Genomic DNA, 25,110 nt, shown 5'->3' on the forward strand with positions numbered 1-25,110 from the left:
CATTCTGATTGGGAACCTCTAAAAGTCTTGCAAACAGCAAGATCTTTTACATCAAGTTGTATTTTTTTTCTTACCTTTTAGAAGTGGGGGCATATCTGGAACATGAGTTTCCATCCCAGGCACAGTAAGGATCTCTGGCAAGGCAGCAGTCTGCACAAGCCTTCCCATACGTGTGACATCTGTGCAGAGAGAGCTGAACCAATCCATCCCTGGAACCAATGTACAATTGTTGCTGCAAATCAGGCAAAGCGAATGAATTAGCAGCATTCTTCAAGTAGCCCATTTAAAAAGTTCTCTTCTTCAGTGCCACACTTGTAGACTTCCAACCTTGCCCCAGATTTTACAAAACGCTGGAGAATTCCTCCTTTATGGTAAAATCTATTGTTTCTCAGGGCTCAGTGTGAACTGGCCAGTCCCCATCAATCCCTGACAACACAGCAGAGAGGAAAGGGGACTGCAGTCCTGGAAAGACACCAGCACTCAACACCCTTACACCTTTAGATTTGTGTTGTAATAAAAAAATCAAAAGCAAACCATGGAAGGAATGGTTTAATAACACATTTAAAAACAAGTGGCTGCATAGCTGTGATGTTAAGAATCTGAAAACTAGGGATGACCTTGTGTGATTAAAACTCTTATCTTCTGCTTCTGATCCTTAGGTAGGATGAGGATAATATTACTCTTCTCTTCCCCAAGTGTGAGTAGATTGCCTGTTGAGACAAGGGTGGTCCAAGTGCTTGCTGTTGAGCTGGAGCTGGCTCACACAATCCTTCCAGCTGGCCTGCAACCTTTTTTTAGGAGAGATGGGACCCAGCTGTGCTGTGCGTGCCTGAATGGCAAAAAATACCTCCTCCTGTGTGAGGGAGACGTGTTGTGCTGAGGCTGCTATGGACACTTCTGTGGGGCAGTCAGGGATGGCTCTGGTGTCATGCTGCCTCCTAGACATGCACATAGCCATCATAGAGCTCAGAGATGCCATAAAACCATTTCCTATTGAGAGATTCCCAACTGGGACTGGCCTCTGACTGCCAGGTTTGGACCACCCAGACTTAAGACAGCAATTTTAGAGGAGGGGAACTGTTTTTTTAGTCTGTGTACACAAAAATTTTGAAACAATGAGGCCCCAATCTCACTTGACTACTAATAAAAATAACAGTAATAATAATTTATTACCAGATTGTAAAGAGACAAGTGTTTCTAGTGTCCTGAAAATGAATGTTCATTGACTTCATTCACAAATCCCACCAGCATATGACTAAAGATTTGTTTCCATGAACAATTACCATCTTGGGTACACAAATTACTGTTTGTAAGCAAAAGTGAATTAGGCAGGCAAACAAGTTCAAACAAATCTCCTTTACAGATACATTTTAAGAGTCATCCACAGAAAGTTTGGCTAGTAATTAACAGGCACCACCTGAAAACAACAAGCTAAGTGTTCAGAGTACCAAATATCCTGCAGTAATTAAAAGAGCTTGTGATTACCTGTTTCTGAGAAATCTCCATGGTTGAGATAATCGAAGGATGCTGTAAAAAGAATGAGTAAGGCACATTAGTTTACAATTTCCCTGTTCATAATGAAAAAGAGAACAGAACTTAATGTTCAAAATGAAAATATAATTACACATCCATGTGCTTGGTGTAAAGAAATATTAAAAACAAAAACCCAGAAATCACTAAATTCATGCTTCCAAAAATATCTCTCATAAATTTTCCCTACTCCTTATGAGGCAACTTCTTAGAGTTTGCAGTCTGCTTCATCCTGAAGAATGGTAATGAGCCTTCACATCAACTTCAGTTCTTATTAAGAACTATTTGAAAAGCTTAGATGGCATTTAAGGGAGAGATCCTCCACAAAAGGATGAATTTCACTGCTGTGAGAGACAGTGAAATTTTTGTTAGCAACTGATGTAAAAAACAGGATGAAGCTCAGACTATTACCTATTGCCTAATAGAAGATGAATAATCTAAGCCTATTGTTTATCTCTAATGCAGTTCAGGGAAGTAAGGGATGTCTTTTCGGCCCTTCACCCACTTCAATTTTTTGGATTCAGAACCATGAAGGTAGCAGTTATAAATGTCACCCATAAAAATGAGAAGGAATGTTTGCTGAGTAGAAAAATCCAAAACAAAACACCTTTTCTTTGTTTTAAATATGATATGGTACATTTGCCCTTGACATTATGTTTTAAGAATGCAGCAAATTGGTGCACATACTGAAACTGCTGATTACTTGGCAGGTCACAGAGTAATCTTGAAATTTTCAAAGTTATATAAGACAGTGTCCAAGGCAGTAGAAAGATAACATGTATATCTTTTAAATCAAAGTTTCTTCATACACATGATGTATCAAAAGGCATATAGAGGAATGTGCTCTTTGTAATGATTATTAAAGATGCTGTTCTTACACTTGGAAAATTATGTCTCTAAGTTCCAAATTAATGTATTTAGTATGGGCAGAAATTCTGGCTGAGACATCATACAGCACATAGGAGCACACAGGATGTGTGAGAAAGTAATCAAAAGGCCACGGATGCAGATGAAATTTGATGAAAAAGCAAAGTGAAAACTGAAGAAGAGTTATACAGAATGAGAAAAAAAGGAAAATGAGAATGGAAAGAATGAAGAAGGAGCTACTAAACATAAAAGAAAATCTCTATGGAAGACACAGGTCTCCATTTTCCTACTGTAATGGTATGTCAGTGTCATCTCCCTCACCAGCTATGAGGTTAATCAGAAATTATGCCTGTGCAGCTGAAAGAAGGTTTGAGCTTTTTACAAGCTCTATATATGAAGAAGTCATTAGTGTTAGCAGGGCTCTGGTTACTTTTCTTCTTTATCGCTCAGCCAGAATAACCAAATCAAAATGGTCAAAAACGTTGTCTCGGCCTTTACTAATAAATTAAAACACATTTATAATCAAAACCAACTTTGCTTTATTTCTGTTATGTTTTCCTTTCCTAAAGTTGTTATTTCAAAGAACTTCTCTGTATCTGTGGAATTTTGTTTGCTTACTTGTTTGTTTGTTTTTTTAAATGTTAGTTGTACTAATAATAGTCCTAAAGCTGAGACAATAGAAAACTTGATACTAAAAATAAAATACTGCCAATTAAAAAAAATATAATAATAAAAAAATGGGGCCCATAATAAGATTTCAAACTAGAAGAAGACAGGAAAAACAATACTTTCTAAGGGTTTGAAAAAACACAGTCTGCTTGGTTTTGGACTTTTTTCAATTCAAAGAATACCAAGGCATTTAAAAATTTACATGGTGTCCCTCTGGAAACTTGAACTAGTTCCAGTAAACAAACAACCTGACAGACAAAGGCAGTTTGAGCCTTAAAGTCCCCTGAATAATATTTAATTGATGTCATGGCTGTTAATGCTTACCTTGAATATCTGCAGCTCTTCCAGGACTACCTCCTCCTTAGTCCACTTCTCCTTCGTGATACTCACAACTTTCAGGACTGTGCCTATGTCTGAAACAAATGTTCATCATGTAAAACTCACAGTTATGTTTCAGTACCGATGTACCACTACATGTCATTCCCTGAAGATAAAGCTAATGAATCAAGCAAGTAGCCTTCAAACATCTATTGCCATCTAGATCTATTGCTGTCTAGCAGCTGAATCCTAAGCACTATGCACAATATTGAAATAATGAAAAATAATACATTATAATGGAAAGAATGAGATTTTCATACTTGTTTTCCCAAACTACTGAGCTTCATATTACCAACCAAGGCCAAAAGTATTTCAGTTTGCCTCATGTACTGGAGCTTTTGTTTGTTTGTTTGACATAATTGCCAAAGCCTGCATATGCACATGTTGGTTGCTTACATTCAAATGTATAATAAGCTTCAGATCTCTTCTCAAAATCTCCTGGACAATTTGAAGTATCTATATTCAGTCTCTCTATATAATACTTGAAACTTTATTTTCAAGTTTTTGTTGTTTGTTTTTTCATTTTTGTGGGGTTTTTGTTTGTTTGTTTGTTTTTGTTGTTGTGTTTTTGGTTTGTTTTTTTTTGTTTTGTTTTTGGTGGTTTTTTTTCCCCATATGACGAGTTTAGAGACTAAAATAGAACAAAAACTTGTGCTTCTGGAAAAGAAAATTCACTTTTAAGGAAGGCGCTGCAGTTAAGTATTTGCATGTTATGGAGTGCCATCTAGTGCCTGCATCGTACACACTGGCCTACATACCTCTGAACTGGACAACTTAAGAGGTTATTTAGTTTTCCTTTAACTAGTGAACTTATCTTTTTGACAGCTAAATTTTAAATTACTTGTTCTTATTATTAAAAGAAGAAAGTAAGTTTCAGTGAGTACTCCTAAATACTAGGCATTTGACAGCTTGGGACTGTGTTCCCTTTCCTTCTCTGTTGACTATATTAAAGTTTGCATTCAGAAAGCAACAAGGATTTTCCATCAAGCTTATTCTCAGCCTTCTCAGACAGCAGGGGAGCAACAGCACTTTAATGTTCTTTTTTACAGAATTGTGCTTTACTTCCTGATACTACTGTACTTGACTTGTGGGGATCACAGAGGGATTCTCATGCTGTCTTTTTTTGGAAGACAAGAGTTGTGAGAGGGTTTGAGCTGAAAGATATAAATGGTTCAAGAAAGGCTATCTTAGGGCTCACATGTTTGATAATGCATCTAGGAACCTACCGAAGGCTGAGACAACCCACACTCTATAAGAGGTGGTGCTCTGTAACAATTCACTCCTTTTCCCCCAAATACTTCAGAATATCCATACCTATCAAGCTACACTGTATGACACCAAATATGCTTACAGGCCCCATAAAATGCTCTGCAACCCAATAGTACTGAGGTAGGATTAAAAAAGAAATATTAATTTACTGCAGCTCATGGCAGTAGCTCATCCACTGCCCTTAGATAAACCTTTTCAGCTCCATGTACCTTAGTTTCACCTACTGTGAGATGGAGATAAAGGCAATGACCTCTTTATTCAAGTGTTCAGATCTACCAGGGAGAAGTGCTGTATAAGACCTATTATCAGTGACAGAATGTCAAATTGGTGATTAAGAAGAAGAAATTCTAGTGGATTAAGATGCTAGTTTATCACTTCAGAAATGTTATTAATAGTTATGTTCATATTTCTTAGCATACTATACTCTGGAGTGTTATATCCTGTGATCCTAAATTTAATTACTATGGTAAAATTAAACTTTTTTCTTAAGCAATATAATTGTCATAAAAATGTAAATAGATACATAATTATCCACAGAAAAACTACAAAGCAGGTTTCTCCCCTGACAGTAGTTTAACCTTTCTCTATTCAGTCTTGGTCCTCTTGTTTAAAGCTATTAATGTTACTAAGTTATATCTTCAAATGTTTTTAACTGGAATTGTTGCCTTAGGCTCAATTTTAAATCTTTCTTAGCTGTTCAATGTCAAATGAGATTTAATGCTGAAGCACGATGTCACTGTTGGTAGCAGGAAGTACTCCTTGAAGTTAAGGTTTTGGGTTTTTTTTCTATTAATTTGTTATTGATTTGCTGACGGCAGGAATTTGAGCCAGAGTACTGTGTAATGTAAAAACAGGTACTGAATTGTACTCAGAGGGTACTTTGACACCTTAATTGGTTTATCACCTTGGGACCAGGAGGCATTAAAATCCCAATAGCAGCAATCTCTTGAGCTGACAAACTAATGAAATCTTAGCATTTGCATGAAGACCTGGCACAGAATCAGGAACATTGAAACACTTCCCAAAGCTCCATGTATAGGAAAAATATGCTAATCAACAGGTTTATTCAGGACCTGCTGGAGTAAAAATGTTATGAGAGGATGTAGTTTGTGCAGAATGATGATAGTGCAAGTCTTCTCCCATACCTGTGCCCAGGAATATAACATCATATTGTCCGTCCTCTGCCATGACGTGATCCACCACAATCTGAGTCAGACGATAGTCCACGTTGATTCGCGTGAACACGGGTCCTCCCGTCACTGGGTAAACGGATTTGTACATCAGGGGGTGGCGCTTAATGAAACTAATGACTTCATCAGGAAAGTCTCTGGTAGACTTTATGAGCGGATCATAGGTTTTGCTTGGACACTGAATGAAAGATGAACAGAAGGAATATTAGGAAAGAATTACAAGTAATCACAGAATCACAGAATCCTAGGGGTTGGAAGGGACCTCGAAAGATCATCTAGTCCAATCCCCCTGCCAGATCAGGGTCACCTGCAGGTTTCTTTGTGTAGTAGGAAAGCTGCCTGGTCCAGATCAGCTATACCAGTTTGTAAAGAACATTTGCCAGCAGCTGCTAATTTGATATACACTTGAAAAACCTCAGTGTTGATTTGAAAGCCCGGCAGTCATTTTATCCCTCCTTTCTCCACTCTCTCCTCTTCTCTATTTGTTTTTACCTCTCTTCTAAAGCTCTTCCCCTTCATCTTTATTTCCCTTCATCCTGCTCCCATGTATTCTCCTTTATATTTTAAAACCACCCAGATCTTTTAAATTTGTTTCATCTCAGTCATTTCTTCTTCTACTCTGAATTATTAGTCATCCACTGTTGTTAGTTATATGTCCACACCTGCAACTACTTGTAGATATATGCAAGCTTTGAAGATCAATTAAACAGACTTTTCTTCTTTCTCAGTCAGAGATTTTGATAATTTAAATTAAAACTCAGGGAGGGATGAACTTCCTTTTTTTCCCTAAGATACTTAGGAAAAGAAGATAGTGTTAGAAAAGTGAAGTTGTCTGGTGTTGAAAAAAATTGTGAATTAAACAATATTTATTGCACCAACATATCTGTAAACAAAAACTACTAAAACCTACACAAATTCTTGAGTTTTATCACCAAATGGTTTTTAAGACTATAAACAAGATCCTTTGTTTTTACACCTAGAAGGGTTCCTGAAGAGAGTATGAGGCATGCTTTAATATTCATACCACTATCACTGATAAAGACAATACATTATTATTATTATTAACATTCAAACAGTGCATTCAGTACTGTAAGGCACTACCATCTTTTTTTATTTAATCATATATTGGAGTCAGAAAGCCATAACCACTCTAATAGTATAGAAAAATACCTGACTTTTCTTTAAATATTTAGAAAACACTTGCATATATACCATAATAGATGTCAGCAGTGTAGGCCACTTTGGAGAATTGGTTTTATGAATAAGTACAATTCAATCCATATTCAAGCAGAAATCAAGTGTTCAGTGAGAACACTTGTGAAGTCAGTAAGAAATCAGATTGCTCAGAGAATTTTCTCATCCCAAAGCAGCACTTGGTCACCCTTACTGCATTTTTTGAAAGCATTGCTTTAAAAAACAGAGAAAATCACATGATGGACTCAGTACATCTGCAACAAATATCACCTCCTCATTCCCTGCCCCATGCTCAGGCACCTCATCACATCTTTAAAAAGACAAGGAAATCATGTCTGGAGTGAAGGAGACCTGTCACACTGTCTAGTTCTCATTTCAAGACAAATCTACCAAAGAACAGTTAAATTTACTACATGCTGAAAAATGCAGTCCAGCTTTCAGTGTACATAACTCTCAACAGCAAGTCTAGAGTGCCCTCCGGTGGCTACCATTGGATAATCTCAAGTATTGAAAGTGCAGGATCCACTTACAGATCAGCTTTCCTGCTTCTTGTATTTCTGCTCTGCTTATCGAGTCTCAACTTCTGCCTTGTTGATGTCTTGAGCCAGAATCGGGCAGGATCCGCACTAGCATGTCCCTGTGTTAGACTAATGGCTTGATTTTGCTTGAGCTACACTCAGATGTGATTGGACAGAGGGCCCCTAGTAAATGCTTTAACCATGTTCACTCTTCCAGGCTGAAACACCCACATGTATTTTTTCCCTGTATGTAGCCTGCAGAGGCCATAACTTTTCAGTGAACTGCACCTCCTGTGTCTCCCATTTATTTTTCTTCTAATAAAGGCAGATTCTACAGATGCCAGGTAGATCCCTGTAGCTCATTATTTCTCAGAAGTGACTTTTCTTGCTCATCCACATAACAGAAACTCCTGCCCAGGCCCACAGCTTGACTGCTGCATCATCCTTTTCTTTCACTTTGAACAGTGCAGCCTCATCCTTTTCTAGTCCAGAGCACTGCTACAGCAATTTCTCCCTCACACACTTCACCAGCATTGCTCATTTAATGCTGGGGTTGGCTCCCACCTCAGCTAGAGCCATACTGGCAAAGTAGTTAATTCAACTGTTTTCTTTGGCTTGCAAAAAGTAAGCTGGTTCTCACACAGTTTGCTTGAAGACCTCCCACAAACCTATTTCTTCAACCTTTTTCAATTTTTTTCCTTCTGTGCCTTTCAAGGGTGACCATGCTTGCAGGTCAGTCATGTTGGTGCCCCACCGTCTCTCATGTTCACTTATCTCTGCTTTTCTTCCCATAGCTGTTTGTATCTCTTTCCTGTCCCTTGTTTTATTCTTACTCTCTAATCTGAGTCTTAGAAAGCTTCTCCTTCGAACCAGGAGGCATCTGGATGTGTTACTGGGGCACTAGAAATCCTGTATACTACCAAGACAAACTGAAAACACTAATGCAGTTGGTGACAACCTTTTACATATAAACTGTTGATTCCTTCTTTTCTAACACTATTTTTAACTAAGCAATCCCTGTATTTCCTGCCAGGTGGAGCCATAACACAGTCTGTGAAGTAAGAAACCTGGTTCAATAATGTTTTCAGAGTCTGCGGGGAGAAAGATAAGATTTGTGGTGCTCTACTGTCCTCCTTCATGGCTCATTTTGACAGAGATTACTTAAATTCATATTGCCAAACCTCCAGTTTTACACGAGTTTCTAAGGTGCCAGTTTCTAAGAATCTAAGTTGCCAGTTAAGGGCTCATGGTCAGGATCTGTTTCACTATGTAAGGTTGGTACTATCCAAAACATTTGCATTAGGAACAACACACACAGCTCCAAGGGCTGAGCATGTCCCTCTTCCATTGCTGTCAAACTCCATCCTCATGGCCACATAACATCAGCCACTAGCAGCGAGTCCATCCCTGTGAGCTCAGGACTAGCCTTGACCCTTCTCCCCCTTGGGTTTCCACTGCCCCTTCCCTGCCTGGGCTGAGGGATGCACACAGCTACAAAGGGAATGTAACCTCCACCCAGTGGGTACATGTTTGTGTACCCACACCTAAGGATGAATTCTTCATGCAGTAACTACAGCTAAAACAATGCAGAATATTTTAATCACATACAATTCTACATAAAAATGGACCTGCATAAATACTCTAAACGCAAACACAGCAGTTACTAGTTAACAGTTGCTGACTGAGGATAACAGTATCAAAAGTATCAGAGATTACCTGTATATTCAGAAACAAAACAGATCAGCTGATATTCTACATCCACATGCCCGGGAACATCTGAAATGCCTGTTGGGGGCAGTTCCTCATCTACCTTAGACCCCAAACACTGCCACGGTTTTGACTGTGAGGGTACCAGCTGGAGCATGCCTAAACTATGGCAAAGCCTGATTTAGCATTAAACATTACAGTGACTATGGGTCTGGTTTTGAACCTGACCTTTGGTTTTATTTAGTAAAGATGTAGCCTGGGTCATGTAAGAGTCTACAACCTATTACCAGGCCTTGCTTGGACTAATTTTTATGGCTAACTCTCTTAGACAGAGATCTAACAGATTTTGTTTAATGCCCACTTGCTTAGCATTGTTTTCATCAGTAGGATCTAAGCCTGTGAATCCTCATCTTCATAACAGCTCTGAAATGTTGAAATGAAAATAGAGCTTAGGCTCCTGAAAAACCTAATAGCTTAGGAAAAATTCTCCATCAACAGTAAATCTCCACTAATTTGAATGAAGATATATTCTATTACATAGTCAGTCATTTTGCTTCAATATAGAATTTAATGTACAACTATGAAAGTACTGATGAGAAAACAAAGATGGATTTGTATTATTCTCCTGTGATAACTACTCCAAGGTCAAAGGACATCCCTTGAAAATACAACTTCATATAAGTAAAAAAGAAGGAAGCCCTATTGAAAAAATAGTTCAATTGTAAATATACATTGCAGTGAATTATCTCTAGGGGTTTTATGCTAGCAGTTCTGTAAGAATGTCACCCTTTGGCTTGCTGAGTATGATCTCCCACATTCTGTTTTCTGCTGTGCTTTCAAAAATTACCATCTTTGTAAGGCTACACCCTTGAGGCAAGCTGTAGTCAGCTTGGTTTTTGAAGATAACATTATCAGTTAAATAATTCCAAAAGAAATACATGTGTTTGTATTATGTAGCAAAAGAAACTACAGAAATAGTGTGACAATAAAACCCCACAATTCAAATCATAGACTTTGGGGTGAAAAAAAAAAAAAGAAAAAAAAAAAGGAAAAAAAAGGTAAACTATAATACAAGAAAAATGACTCAGGCAGAACATAACTACACAGAATCAAATCATAAGCACACTCGCAACACGACCAGTACTTCAGCCATGAACAGTTGACCTTACTTTTAGAATAACCAAGATCTTAGTCTTTGTCACTTACACCAGAATCAGACCTCAAGAACCCTACTAATTTCAAAAGCATGTTCATCTTTGCAGGGGTTGAACAAAAGCTTGTTGGAATGAATTGAAGAATCATACGGGCTTTAATTGCTTTCGGATTAAAATTTTACATCAATTTGTCCTACACAGGATGAGAAACAAATTCACTTCTTCACATCCCCAACAATGCGATATCTCTCTTTTCCCTCTCTGAGTACTAGAGTTTGATTTTCCCTTATATGTGTATTTTCTGTGGTTCATGTTCTCACTCACTACTCTTAGTTACAGTCTGTACATTTTGGAAAGTTGCTGATTGATCACCTATTCAAGGCTCAATCCCAGAAGTCCACTTCTGTGTGAAAAATGGGAGTAGCCCCATGTGTCTTAAAGATGTCCTAGATTTTTGCCAAAAATGCATCAACAGAGGGAGATGAGAGCAATGACATCACTTACTAAAAACCACCAGGATAAAATGTCTACCAATATGGAACTATAAAGTTGTTACAGTAATCCCAAAGGCCCAAACCCTGCTGTGCATGATATAGGAAAATCTTTGCCAGCTTGAGCAGCTAATTCAGTAGAAACAAGGACTAAGGGGCTGATCCAAAGATCTGTTTGAGTCAACAGGGCCTTTTCCAATTATTTTGGTGGGCTTTGGATCCCATCCTAAGATAGCATGACCACCACGAACAGCTGGGCAGGTGTGACCCTGTTATGCTTGGCCAAGGGAGCTATTTCCAGAGGTATCACTGTGGCATGATGGATGGAATAGGGAATGAAAAATTCTTTTTGGCCACCCTTTGGCAAAGTGCTCAGGCAGCTGTTTAAAGCTGTGTCCACCCATCATTGCAGAACAATTCCTGTAGGCTTGTGCTTCCTTTCATAGCGATCAATAGGATGTATGATGGATAAAGGCTGCATGGCCAAGTGGGTGAGTGAAGCAGCCTTTCACCTCTGAAAGTGTGAGTTCACATCCTGTTGCATGTCTCATGATAACGATATCGGTGTACGCTGCCCAGTTCACAGAGCACATTTATTCACATTGTCACCAGATGCTATCTCAGATACGTGACATCTCCCAATGGAGACAATAAGAGATTTGCATTTATATCAAATGTCACAGGAGTAGGTTGGCAGGGTCATTTCATGCGGACTACAAGTGAATCTGGCTCCATTGAAGTTATTGTAACACCATGACCGTGCTCTCTCAGCATCTTCTGCTTTTGCAATAGGGTGGGATTCATCTCACCTGACCTAGATTGTTATCTAGGCTGTGTGTTAACTGCACAGAGGAAGTGCCTATCTCTTTCTTTCTCATACAGAAGTCTAAACAACTAGTTCAGATTCAATGCTTTTCTTCTAGATAGCTGACATCAAGAAAAATGGATCACTTTAAATTAGTAAAATTAATAGTGCAATAAACTCATTCACTCTAAAATTTGTCCTTCTGAGGTTGCTTAGACCTTCCACTGTTGTGAAGGATAACTTGATACAAACATGTATGTTAGGAAATGAAAAGTAAATAACAAAAAAAGTAAAAAAAGATAAAAATCAACAGAAACAGAGTTGGAAGTGTTAATGGCATCTCTATTCAACTGCAGTATAAACTCTGTGGCACAAAATTTTTAAACAATCAATTCAGTTCTTTCTTAAAATTTTCTCAATCCCTTCTGTGAGAGCTTGATTTCACAGTAATCATCCTGGACTAAGTCCTGATTCAAGGTGATCTACAAAGATGCCTTTTATTGCCTCACTTTGTATCTAAATGTAATCAGGAAGTGGTAAATTAAGGCTAATCTTTCTCAAGTAAAAGCAAATACACACAAACTGCACATACGTAAGCTTTTCTCTTTTTTTTCACTTATTAAATTTGCAGCTCAGCAGACTGCTGGATGTGTTGATCTCACACAAGACTGACACATACGGTGTGACTGTTAATATTATGTGGGAACCTTGGCCAAGATTTTCAAATGTTGGCACCAGAAGTTAGGCTCCTAAATAAACCTCCAAATTGCCAAAATGCATAGTGCTTCACACCATACAGTGAAGTCAGTAAGAGCTGCTGGATCAAACACCTATTAAACCTGTGTCAATTATTTGAGACCCTAGCTATAAGGTATGTAAAAAGTACCCTTTTCATTTAATGATGCATCTTTAGTTCAGCACTGTTGTTGTCTACTGACAATTTTAAAACAGAATGCTGTTCCCTGGGAGCTTCACAAGGGTTTCTATTTCAAGTGTGCCGAAAATCTCAGTTTCAAAGTGACTTGTCACATCGAGCCTTAAACCCACTTAACAATGAGACTCAAACACCCATAGGCTAGATACACAACAGGGTCTTGATACTATTGAATGCAGTAGGCATTTACTTGGCAGATTTTGCAACATCCAGGCTGAGAATATTTATGAATTTCACAAGGAGAACTAAGCACCACACCAGCAAGTCACTCTCTTGGGAACATCTGAAGTAGCAAGTGTGAAATATTAAGGAGTGAAATATTTCTTATATCTTTCCCACATTGGGGAATTAGATGTCTGGGCTTCCCTCTTGGGAGAGGTGTGCCTCCATTCCAGGCATGTGGATCAGAGCCATCCTGGAAGCTCCTTGCTCCTCACCATTGAAGATGTTTCACTTTTCATAGGATAATTACCTCTCAACTTAGCCAAAAGTAGTAAGAAAGTTACTCAGGTGTTAACCAGGAAGGGATAAGATGTACTTTCCTCTGAAAAGCTCTCTATTTTACACTAAGTGCAGTAGCACTTAGCAACTCTAGCACCAGATCTTTCCCCAAAGGGAATGAATTAACCATGTAGTTCTTCTCTCTCAATCTCTCAGTGAATGGATATTTAACTAGCAAGGAGACAAGGCCTTGTAGTCAGCATTCTCCTACGACAAAATGTAAAGTCTTCCAAGCTCTAAATATCACTGATCTGCCAAGCAAAAAACAGAGAAACAGAAAAATTCTTCAGCTACTCATTCTTCCGTTAAATAGGAACCCTCCCTCAATAAATTGAACTTTATTTTTATAATAATTTCATAGAGAAGTGCAAAGTCTGAGTCCTAAGATGTTAAGATTCAACACTGAGGACTGACGTGAGCTTTCAGGATGCCCTGATGTACTTTGGAAAATGGGGTACTTCAAGGTTTATCATCTGCTGCAAATTAGATGACAGCTAAGAGATGACTTTCAGGGCTTAGGCCCTTATGTGTCATTCAACCATAAGCCACTCTAAAGATGAAACTTGGGTTACTCAGTGGCCTAAATAATATGTGGATTAGTCTCTGTAGTCTGATCAGAGCTGCATTTGGATAGGCCTGCAAAAAGCCCTGGTGTTGGATGGATGGATGGGTGAGTTGTACCAGAGGGCCTGGACACTCAGCGGGGAGACTCTCATGAGAACCTTGCAGCTACTCACACCAAGCCTGGAAGAGGGCAGCGGAGAGGGAATTTAGTCCGGTTTTGCAGGAGACAAACAAACAGTGCAAATTTCAAATGGAATCAAACTCACTCCATCCCTACCACAAAAAGAAGAAACAAGCCAATAAACAAAAAGCCCTAAAAATAAAATGAAGTCCCATAATTATTTTCTTTTAGGATCACCTTTGCATCCCACTTGATACATGATATTTGCTCTATCCTTTTTCAGTGTTTATCTTGAGCACTTTGTATTGCTTTTCCATTTAACACACCTGTGTTGTTGATAGAAAAGGCTGACGTAAGAGAGCATTAATCCGAGGCTAACTGGGCTGAGACCAACTAGATGAGTGAACTTGACTTTGCAGGTGGCACTTTGCAATTCTCTGCTGACCTCTGCCAGTAGGAAAGGTGGCTGGGTTTGTAGAGCTTCGAAAGGCTGCTGTGAACTGAGAGGTGATTCATGGTGGGGAAAACAGGCTGGTACATAAGAGGAGGTGGAGGAGGCTTTCTCAGGAAAATAAACCCATGAAGTGAAACATTTGCCTTAATTAAGCAGACCCATTTACAGTGGGGAGATCAAAGGAGAGAGGAACTGGAGAAGCAAAGAATTCAAGTCTATCCCATAAAAGATCAGGTGAAAGAGGAATATAAGTCTAAGAATAACAAGGGAAACCTGTGCAACCCTCAGTGTTTTATGAACACACTTATTAAAGCAGCGAAGCTAACCAGATGGGAGGACAGGGGGAGGCTTTTTTGGCAGACAGTATTTCTCTGTGGCTCAGCCAAGTCCCTACGGGATGGACACCACATCTCAATTAGCAGAAGAAATACAAGAAGGGGCTTCACTGAGGAAAGTGGAAAAAAGCAATACAGAGAGTAAAAGACAAAAAAGATCACAGGAGAATGTGAGGGTTGGTAAAGGGAACTTGTTTGTTGTTTGTTTTTGTGGTTTTTTGTTGTGTTTTTGTTTGTTTGTTGTTTTTGTTTTGGTTTGGTTTTTTAATGGAAAAAAGAAAAAGAAGAAACCACAAAGAATTTAGGAGCTCAGACATCTGGAGATTCAGATCTGATGTTCAGACTGGATTGAAAATACCTGATAAATAAGACTCTTTAAATGGACAAAAGCAATGTGCTGGGTTGTTTCTTGTACCTAAGAAGTGGAGTAGACTGCAGGAATCTTACTTTGCTGATCCAGAGATGTATTTTGAACCTTTGGCAAATACCAGTAAAATATCCAGATCTATATGAAATTTTTGCTGCTACCTTGGATAGCACTTAGAGTCCTAGGTTCTGCACTAGATCAGACAAAGTGTTGATCTGCACCTTTAAACACTGACACTCTTCTAAAACTCTGACTTCAGTGACATTCACTGACCATCAATGAAATGAGGATGAATCCTATGCATCCCATCAGAATTTCCAAAAGGGCATTGTGAGTTGCCCTAATACTGCAATGGTTACAGATACTTAGGCCAGATTATTTTAATATTTTATTTTTTTTTCCTTCTAATTCACTGAAAATCTTGTTCAAATGAGTTCTGGGATTACTGGGAGGGTGTTATTAAAACTGTTTCAGAATACAGAAATAAAGACAGAAAGAAAAAAAAATACTTTATTTAAAGAAAATCATTGATATTTCTTTATCAATGGATAATCTACTGGTTGAAACCCTGAGATACTAGAAGCAAACTGGATTTGTTATCTGGGGACAGCTGTAGATATGCAAGTCCAGTTTTTAAACATCTAAAGACAGAACAAAAGCTCCCTCAGTTCTTAAATCGCCCCTTGTGGTGGGGTTGCCTGATGCATGTTTTTGGCTCCTCTTTTTTCTTTTCAGCTTCCAAATTAAATTAGATTTGAAGCCTTGCCGCTGTTTGATTCCCATTATTTCCACTTGCTCTTTAATGACGCTGGGAGAAGTTAGAGTAAACACTGTATGTTTTGTAGCATCAGTAGTGTGGAGTGTGCCTGAGATCCCCAGTCACCCTATCCCGGGGTCTGCCCATGACAGCAGAGGGCAGGCAGACCCCACTGCAGCACCAGCACCCCAGCCAGGCAGGGACTCAGCATTGCAAAGGCATGATATCATGGTCATGTTGGGAGTTTATCTCTGACACAAATTGCCACAGGAAGCATTCTGTCAAAATTTCAATATCAAAGTGGTCACAGCCTCTACAGTGAACAGCTTTATTTACTTAGGAGATAAAGGCAGCTGAGCAGAAAGTTAAATTAGGGTAAAGCAGTCTCCTGCTTCTGTATAAATGCTGAAAGGAAGTCAATGCTTCGCTCAAAGCCAAACATCAAAGGAAAAGCATTTCCTAGTAGAGCCATTTTTAGACTTTGCCAGTAACTTAAAATATAAGAAATATAAAATCAGGGCAGTGCTGGCCATGTCAACTGTTAGGGAACACTTAGGTAGAGCTCAAATTTCAAAAATATTCTAGTAACTTAAAAAAGGATAGATTATCCCTCTTTGTCTTTGTTCTGAGCATTCCTGAACCACCTCATAGCTGGCAAGAAATTATGAAATTAATCTTTAAGGTAGAACATCATTCACACTATCATGTTATCCAGGGGTGTAGCATGCTGCATCTCCTCCTTGCCTATGAGCACTGCTCTGCTTTTTCAGATCCCAGCCTAAATCTGTTTATATCCAGAGGTTTGGCATAGCCCATTATATAATGAGAGCATGGCATGAATCTATTTATTTGGTCCCCTATATTAAACGACTGAGCCTGAAGTATGTTGCAGTCCAGCTCACTAAGACAAAAGATACGTAACTATGAAGCAATACATCTACCTTATCTACATAGCAAATATTAGAGATAACTTTTTTCTGAAAGATTTCTTCAGTAAAATCCGCTTCCCCTCCCAGTCCTTGGTAAGAAAACTCCTACAGAAATCCACTGAGTAGGGAGGTCCTAAGGATTTTTATGAGACCATTTTCTCACAGCTGTTATCAGGTGCTTAAAGGAAGCATTTGGAGAGTTAAGGAGTGGCTTATGGAGAATCCCCATTTATCTTTAAACTTTCCAACTTTTAAAATACTTGCAGGCATGGATATTCAAATTAGTGATAAAGATCAGCATTGACATGCTTCAGCATGACATCTTTCCTTCCTTGTAGATCCCAGCTCAACCATGTGATGCCTAATACACTAAAAAATGCAATGAGCTTATGACCCATCTATCTGTGCAGAGTGTTCATCCTTATGGGGCACTCTGAGTTTTTCAAGAGAGTTATTTTAATCTCTTTAGATGCCATGGGACCAGCTATTGTTCTCACTGGCACCATTTTTGTACTTAAAACTAAATGCATCTGCACTTCTCAACCAGTAATGGAGTCGTACATGCTTAAAAAAGTAATCTTTTCTGGGGCCACTATGTACCCTGCATGCACACAGTGCCTGAATTTTCCTAATTAGGAGTGTATGTGCTCCAGCAGTGCAGGTCCTAGTCAGGCTATGTTAGTTTCCAGAGCTGCCTTAGTCTTTACAGAGAGAGAGACCCTCTGCAACTTGCCTGCAGCTGAACAGGGGGTATCAAGAGCTCAGGGCCTGACCTGCTGAAGCCAGGCACAAAAAACAGCACAATTGGGTCCATTGGAATGATGCTGAAGAAAACATAGAGGCAAAAGGAAATTTGTGAAAAGAAGAGCTAAATAAGCTAGGTAATGTGGTTTGTAGCAAAGGTTACACCAGTGCTGGTGTCAAGAGAAATAACACAGAAATATCCAGATGGCTTCCAGGCAAGGTACCAGCAGCTGTTCAACCTCAATAGCTCAGTGCTTGCCTGGGTTTATGCAGATGCCTAGTACTAATTCACTGAATACCTGACCAAGATAAAGTTATCCTTCATAACATGTATCTTTCTCTTAAACCATTGCTCTTTTACTTTCTACTTCTGAAGCGGTGCTCAAAGTTGTGATGACTTTTTAAGAGCAGATGCAGATGAAATACCATTTTCTTCCTCAACTGTATATCTAGGTCTGTGCTTTTCCAAATTTGATACCAAGACAGAAGAGGAAGAAGAATTCCTTAATCACTCTTCCAAAATTTTACTCTGTCTTTTGGCCCAACTGTTAGATCTGAAGTCTAAGAGCCTGGAGTTTAGAAGTGTTCCCAGATACTGAATTTCTCTTCCTATTGCTTTCCTATTGCTTATCTTTCATCACATAAAATCTCCAGCAACTAACTCCTTATTTTACTTCAAAACACAACACATGCAGAAACACACATAATAGAATCAATGACCATATCTCAAGGAACAGGATACAGACACAAAGATAACAGAAATAGAAGACTCCAAATAAAATACCTCATCAGAACCTAATACTCCATAAAGAAACACTTTTGGTTTTTTATGAAGTGTTGAGGCCTTAGAGGTGATGCCAACAGATAGGAATACAGCTGTATAGTAGGAGACCACAATATGAGAGACAATCAGGAAACAGACAGTCTGGACACAATGTTATCTCAGAGACATGGAAAAATGTATATTTATATACCTAGAGGGTAGGTAGAAGCCCCAGTTGTCGACAGAAGAGAAAGGGTTGAGAGGGTAATTAGAAACATCCTGAGTGGAAAATATAAGTTACCAATCCAGGGAGGGGTATGAAGTATGATTGCTTTTCAGTAAAAATAGAAGTATGTAATTAAGGAGACACTTACTGTACCAGGCCTGGGATACGGGATGCGACCTTCATATTGTACCCACCGATGATCCACACTCTCTTTGTGAGCATAAGGGCCGTTGAAAACAGCTCTGATATCTGCCATGCTATACACACAAACTGCAGAGCCCTTGAAGACAGAGCTGAAAAAGATGATGGATCGATACACGTATTGTTAACACCTCTTCAGTGTTAATTCATCCAGTGAATTAACTAATTTCATAGAGTTTAATGGGCTTTGGATCAATCTTACACCTGAGAGCTGATATAAATGGTGTTAAGTAACAGACAATGTGTACAGGTCTGATAAATACAGATACTTAATGTCACTAATATTAGAGTTTAAAGCTTTGATTGGTTGAAATTTGGACTTAAGTCTTTGGAACCCCTTGATAGACTGTCATTTTTTATTGTGGCTGACGATTTCCAGCTTTATTTGCTAGCTATTGGCTATTTTGCCAATGAAAAACATTCAAAAAATGACAGTCTTCACTTTACTCATACTTTTCAGCATTTGGTTAGTCCTTACTATGTACAATTAATTCAAAGGCTTGGGAAACAAAAGAAAGAATTATGTATTTCCTTTCTGACAATTCTATATAGAGCACCTCACTATTAAGCTCATTAATTAATTAACCTACACCCTTCAGATAAAGATGGGTTATGCTGCCATCTACTCCTGTCTTTAGAAACACTGAAATGTCACTTTAGAGTAGCTTTTAATCCTAAGAGCCAGCTGATGTGCAGTTGATGCTTACAGAAATAATGCTTCATTACAATGATTTGTCTTAAATATTAACTATTGGTTATTCAGTAAATAAGACTGAAAGTAGTAAATTCAACTAGATCAGGTTGAGATAAACTAGCATGCTTTTGGTTGTTATGTTTTAATTATGTGTTACAATAATTTTCAAAAGTCAGACACACAAAGGTTTAGGGACATAATTTAATATTTCTGTTTCAGAAAATACTTTCACTAGGGACTACAGCTCCAAGACTGCAAGCCTTATTCAAGCAGTCTCTCGGTGCTCTCAGGAATCAGGATCTAGTAATAGAAGGGTTTAATAAAAGACCTAAGTGAGATCTTCAGCATTTGTTTCCAGAGGAAAATGTAATCTTAATGCATACCTCGTTGTAGTGAAGACTCCGTATACAAGTGGGTTTCTCTCGTCTCTAGTAGAAAGTAAGAATATATCTTCTGCAACGGGAAAAAAAATGCTCTTTTAGTTTTTTTAGTTTTTTTTTTAACTCAATATTTCTGCATTTACCATTTTTATTTTTGGAGATTTGTAAATATATTACAAAGCTTTATTTTTGTTTGAATTTTCATTTCTGTCATGTGAATTTTTGGTAATGTTCTTAAATTTACCCATTTGCCAATAATCTGCTTTTATACAGAATCAGATTTTCACTTTCCAGCTTTTTGGTGTGAAAGGGAAAAACCTGAGATTTCTCATCAGGCTAATTCCAGTTGCAATCAGGGAATTCTGATAAAACCCATGGATATTACCACCCACTGTTTTGAAGAGGGTTAAAATCAGAACAAGACATAGTGCTTCTACAAACAGCAAAAATACCCCTAGAAATAATGATGTCAAAGTAGACCACTGAAGACAGACCAACTTACGTAGCTCATCAAAATGTGTGTCTGCTCCTTCAGGACCAGGTATTGAACACACAAGCCTGGCCTTCAGAAAAGTAGTCCACTTGTTTATTAGGCTCCTTTGACCTCCCATATCATTCTAATAAAAAATAAAATAAAAAACCTTAAGTATTAAACAGATAAGAGGAGTTTTAACATATGATATTTGATGGTGGTGCAGTATTGACTCTGCTTATTCAGTCTGATTCCACAGTTTGATCATAACCAGAACGACAAAGGTTTTTTTAGTTGTTTTGGCTTTTTTTTTTTTTTCCAAAAGCAGTGTAGGACAGCTTTTTTATAAGTATCTCTAGTAGTCACTTTTCTGCACAGAGTGTGGGCAACTCAAGTTTCCTAATTATACCCAAATCTGTTTGAAAAGTTCTCTCACCAATTCTACAGCTGCAATGCTGTGAAAACATATATCCATATCATGTGAATTCTTGTTCTCTGTGATGCTAATTTTTGCAAACAATTGTTCTTTGAGAATTCTTTACAAACCCAACAATAATACAGAATATTTTGGATAGATTTCTAAAAAAAAAGAAAAAAAAAAAAGGAAAAAAAAAAAGAAAACCTATATTCATCAGCAGTTCTTGCAATGTAAATAGTTTGCTGTTTGTTTTGTGTACATAGTACAGAGAGATGTACATTCCATGGAAAACCAGTCATATTATTTTAATAATCACTGTTATGGAAACATCAGTCTATCATCCACAATTTAATTTATTTGACTACGTAAAATAAGATATGAGCATACATGGCTAAATTTCTTTTTGTCATTGAAGAAAGAAAAAAAAAATCTTAAAAGAGTAACTTGAAATTTGAATTAATCTTCTGAAGGGTAAGTGTCCTTCTGCTGACTTGGATCAGTAGAGGGATGTGAGGAGAGTGGATCTTTGAAGAAAGTTTTAAATTTTAAGAAGCTGGAACTAGGAGTTTTCTTAGGAGTTTACCTCCTTCCACTGAGTACTTGAAAAATCTAATTAATTACATTTATCTGTATCCTTTAGTGCCAAAGAGCAGATCAATTTAAGTTCTGCCAGGCTATCTAGGCCCAAATTTTTTTCATACTGAAAACTGTAAGAGTAATGATATTCCAGCAGCAATCAAGATTTCAAACACTTAAGACAATGTTAACATCAACAGTGATTTCCCAGCTACATATTCTGAATTACCCCACGAAGGTGCCTCCTTCTTCTAAATTATAAACCTTAAGCTTGGGGGGGGATCTGAGCTGTAAATTTAAGCACCACAAATTTGGTCATAATTATTCATCCCTTCTTGATTCATCAGGATACTTTTTTTCTTTTTTTTTTTTTTTTTCCAACTGGCTCTGCAACTCTGAAGGTAAAGAAACAGCCAGTAGGAAACACCAGGTGGTGGAAATGAAGTATTTCTGTAAATTGTACTTGGCCTTACAGGGCTTTATCATAAATACTACAGGCATTCAGAAAGCTGATTTTAAGTGCAGAAATTCACTTCACAAAAGGTAACACTTCTCTGGTAAGACACTAACCATTTTCCCTTTTCATGTACTTGCTACTTTTAAATAGTTTAGCTAAACTGGAAATGATTCCTGTTAATCTATCACCTTTGGAAGGCCTGTTGAATTGCTGCCTCCTCTCTTGGTTTCCTGAGGTTCTGGCCAGCTCTGAAGCTTTGCATCTAGCCAACAGATTTATTACAAAGATGTCAAAATTAGCAGCCCGAAGCCAATAGGAAGAAGCTCCCTATGTGTTTATTCTGTTCAAAGGCAGAGCAGATAAAGTTTGTGGTGTAATTAAAACCAAACAATTACAAAGATGCAACAAAGAATCTTAACAAGTAAGAAGTGTTAAGCTTTTCCTTCCTCCAGCAACTTGGAATAGCTAAGCAATTCTCACACTGAAGGGCTTCCACTTTGATTTCTGCTGGATGCAGTGCAGCATCACTGGAGATGAGATGTCTCAAACTTCCTGGCTTTCCTAAAATATGCCCAGAACTCACTGACTGAGAAAGTGCAGGGACTGACAAAGGCCGTGGCTGTGGCAATTATATCTACAGACAGGATTAGCTCAGGTCAAGCCAAGGAGCTTCAAATCCTATTATTATAGGCATATGTTTGGTCCTGGACTCCAAAGTACCAGTTGTCTTGTTAACCTCTAAAACCCTTTTTTTTTTTTTAAGCAGCAGATCAAAAGAGGTGATTCTGCCCCTCTTCTCTGGTGAGACCTCACCTGGAGTGCTGCATCCTGCTCTGGAGCTCCCAACACAAGAAGGATGTGGACATGTTTGAGTGTGTCCAGAGGAGGGCAACAAAAATGATCAGAGGGCTGGAGCACCTCTCTTATGAAGACAGACTGAGGGAGTTGGGAGTGTTCAGCCTTTAAAAGAGAAAACTCTGGGGGGACCTTATAGAGACCTTCAAATACCTGAAAGGAGCCTATAAGAAAGCTGGTGAAGACCTGTTTGCAAGAGCATGTTAGAAAAGGACAAGGGGTAATGGTTTTAAGCTAGAGAAGAGTAGATTTAGGTTGGACATTAGAAAAAAAGTTATTTAATATGAGGGTGGTGGATCACTGGAACATTTTGCCTAGAGAGGTGGTGGGGGCCCCATCCCTGAAGACATTCAAGGTCAGGCTTGATGGGGCTTTGATAATTCTGGTCTAATTGGAGATGTCCTTGTTTATTGTAGGGGGGGTGGACTACAGGTGCCTTCCAACCCAAGACATTCTATGATTGTATGATTCTATGATTCTAAGATGTACAGGCTGAGTGTAGTCTGTGGGTTATAAAAAAAATGGATGGAAGAGAGAAAATCACCAAAACAAAGGTCAGCCAATGCATGTGTGAACAGAAAAAAAAGAATCAACACAAAGTTACAGAATCCCAAGAAGACTTTTGGATTGATTTACACTAAGCAAGGATGTGCCTCAACCCTGCCTGAAGTGTGAGGTAAACTGGATGCACTGAAATTATTTTGGACAAGAGATATTGGTACTGCAGACACAGAATGCTGAATTTTTTGGGGGGATGAGACCAGAAGACAGATACATTTAAGTGCTGAGAGAAGAGGAAGACAGCTTGAGCAAGTCTTTCATTCCAAAAATACAGCTAATCTACTTGTAACAGATGAGCAGCTACAAGTATCTGAAATCTAATCTCCCAAAATATCTTTTCTAAGCATGCTGGATTAGCAGTGTTTACTACAAACTTTGCTACAATAGAGAGGAAGGCACTTAGGATTGCATATTTCTTTTTGAATATAAATAAAGGTTTAATTAGCACTTACGGCTTTGTAACCACACAAGCTGTAACAGATACCCACACTTCTGACTGAAATACCTTATTTTTAACAGAAAAAAAGTGCCTGTAAAATCTTGTCTACTTGTGTTTGGCAAAGTTAGATATTTAGAAAATTGTCAACTAGAAGGTGAGCAGTTCGATCTATCACCTGTTGAGGAAATATTACCAAAAAAAATTAAACACAGAAATTGTCTAGATAAATGGAGAAGTAATCCAATATTATTTCAATAAATCAGACAGAATTTTATTCTACAGAAATTCTAACATTTAAACCCTTTTTAATAAATTGGTTCTAAAAAAAATAATTTTTTTGGAGTGAGAAATCAGGTTTCTACCATACTGCATTAAGAATTCAAATATCTGATATACAACTTCAATGAGCCCAGGTAAGTGTATGGCTTTCTGACACCCAGGAAGAATTCTGTTTAAATGCCACAATATAAAATGTGTGAAGTAAATTATGGTAATATCATACACCTTTTTTTGTGAATGGAAATCTCAGTTTTCTGCGGTTTATGTAAACTGAGAAAAACAACTGGCTTTTCAAACACTCTAGTTAAAGTTATAATGAAAATAAAAAAACATCAGAAAAAGCACTGTCCTATGAACAAGTGCTTTAAAAATCAGCTTATATCAAAGAATCTATATTAGATCTATTTTCTCTTATATTCTATCTTATATATGATAGAAATGCAGCTTCAATAAAATGCACAAATATTAATCTTGGAATCCAGTGGGCAGGAAAACAGATGGCAACACAGCTAAAGAACATCTGCATCTTTGGAGTTTTAAATCTCTTATTTGTTTGTAAGTGACAGTGACAAATTGAACAAAAAGTGCAGTTTTCTAAAAATCAATCAACATCAAAGATGTCAAACACTGTGATTCATAAAACTTTAAAGACAGTAATTATCCTGAGCAGCTTTTTAAATTAAAAAAAAAAAAAAAAAAAAAAAAAGAGGGTGAGGGGAAAGAAGACAATAAGTGGAATTTCTAGAAGCAGGTTATTAATTACAGCCAGTGGCAAAATGTACAGAAGGACCATCCAAAGTTAATTCCTGACCCCAATACAAGGAAGTGTTGGAGAACAGAGCGGGGAAAGTGTTGAATCTGCAAAAGACCGTGGAGCCCTTCTCTTGTGTGACCTAAGCTTAGTTACAAAGACACCAGAAACAAATGGCATGCCCTGCAGCAAAGCTTTACATTATGGAAAAGAAATATCCAAAGAACCACAACAACAACAACAAAAAACAAACACCAAGAAACCAGCAACCTTCTAGCAGACTATCAATGGAGAAACAGCCAACAATATTCTTTGAACTTCTGTCTTCAAATTCATAGCTCCTTTTTAATTATTTAATTTTGCTTTGCATATTCTAGTCTTACTCAACTCTGTTAGGTACTGACCTAACACAGGAAAGTAAGATTTCCTCTTTCAGGAATTCAGATTCAAAATTTCTTGTCCAAACCTTACTGATATCACACAAATATTTCCTCCTGAGATTTCAGCAGGCTCTGGGTCAGATCCAAAAACCATCAAACTACACATGAAGTGTGACTTCA

At 38.0% G+C, this 25,110-nt stretch overlaps 1 protein-coding gene across 1 annotated transcript in view; it reads right to left on the minus strand.

Annotated features, from left to right (window-relative positions):
- Window positions 1–25,110, minus strand: part of SEMA3D (sema domain, immunoglobulin domain (Ig), short basic domain, secreted, (semaphorin) 3D) — a 96,786-nt gene that overhangs the window by 15,667 nt on the left and 56,009 nt on the right. The window contains exons 8-14 of the mRNA XM_010001256.1: window positions 20,245–20,359; window positions 19,746–19,815; window positions 18,616–18,760; window positions 5,859–6,081; window positions 3,391–3,479; window positions 1,486–1,527; window positions 75–232 (exon numbers count right to left, since the gene is read on the minus strand). Coding sequence (XP_009999558.1) covers window positions 75–232; window positions 1,486–1,527; window positions 3,391–3,479; window positions 5,859–6,081; window positions 18,616–18,760; window positions 19,746–19,815; window positions 20,245–20,359 — 842 coding nt within the window. The remainder of the gene's footprint in view (window positions 1–74; window positions 233–1,485; window positions 1,528–3,390; window positions 3,480–5,858; window positions 6,082–18,615; window positions 18,761–19,745; window positions 19,816–20,244; window positions 20,360–25,110) is intronic.

The sequence above is a fragment of the Chaetura pelagica genome, unplaced genomic scaffold (genome assembly GCF_000747805.2).
Source record: "Chaetura pelagica isolate M959 unplaced genomic scaffold, ChaPel_1.0 scaffold66, whole genome shotgun sequence".
Classification (NCBI taxonomy): domain Eukaryota; kingdom Metazoa; phylum Chordata; class Aves; order Apodiformes; family Apodidae; genus Chaetura; species Chaetura pelagica.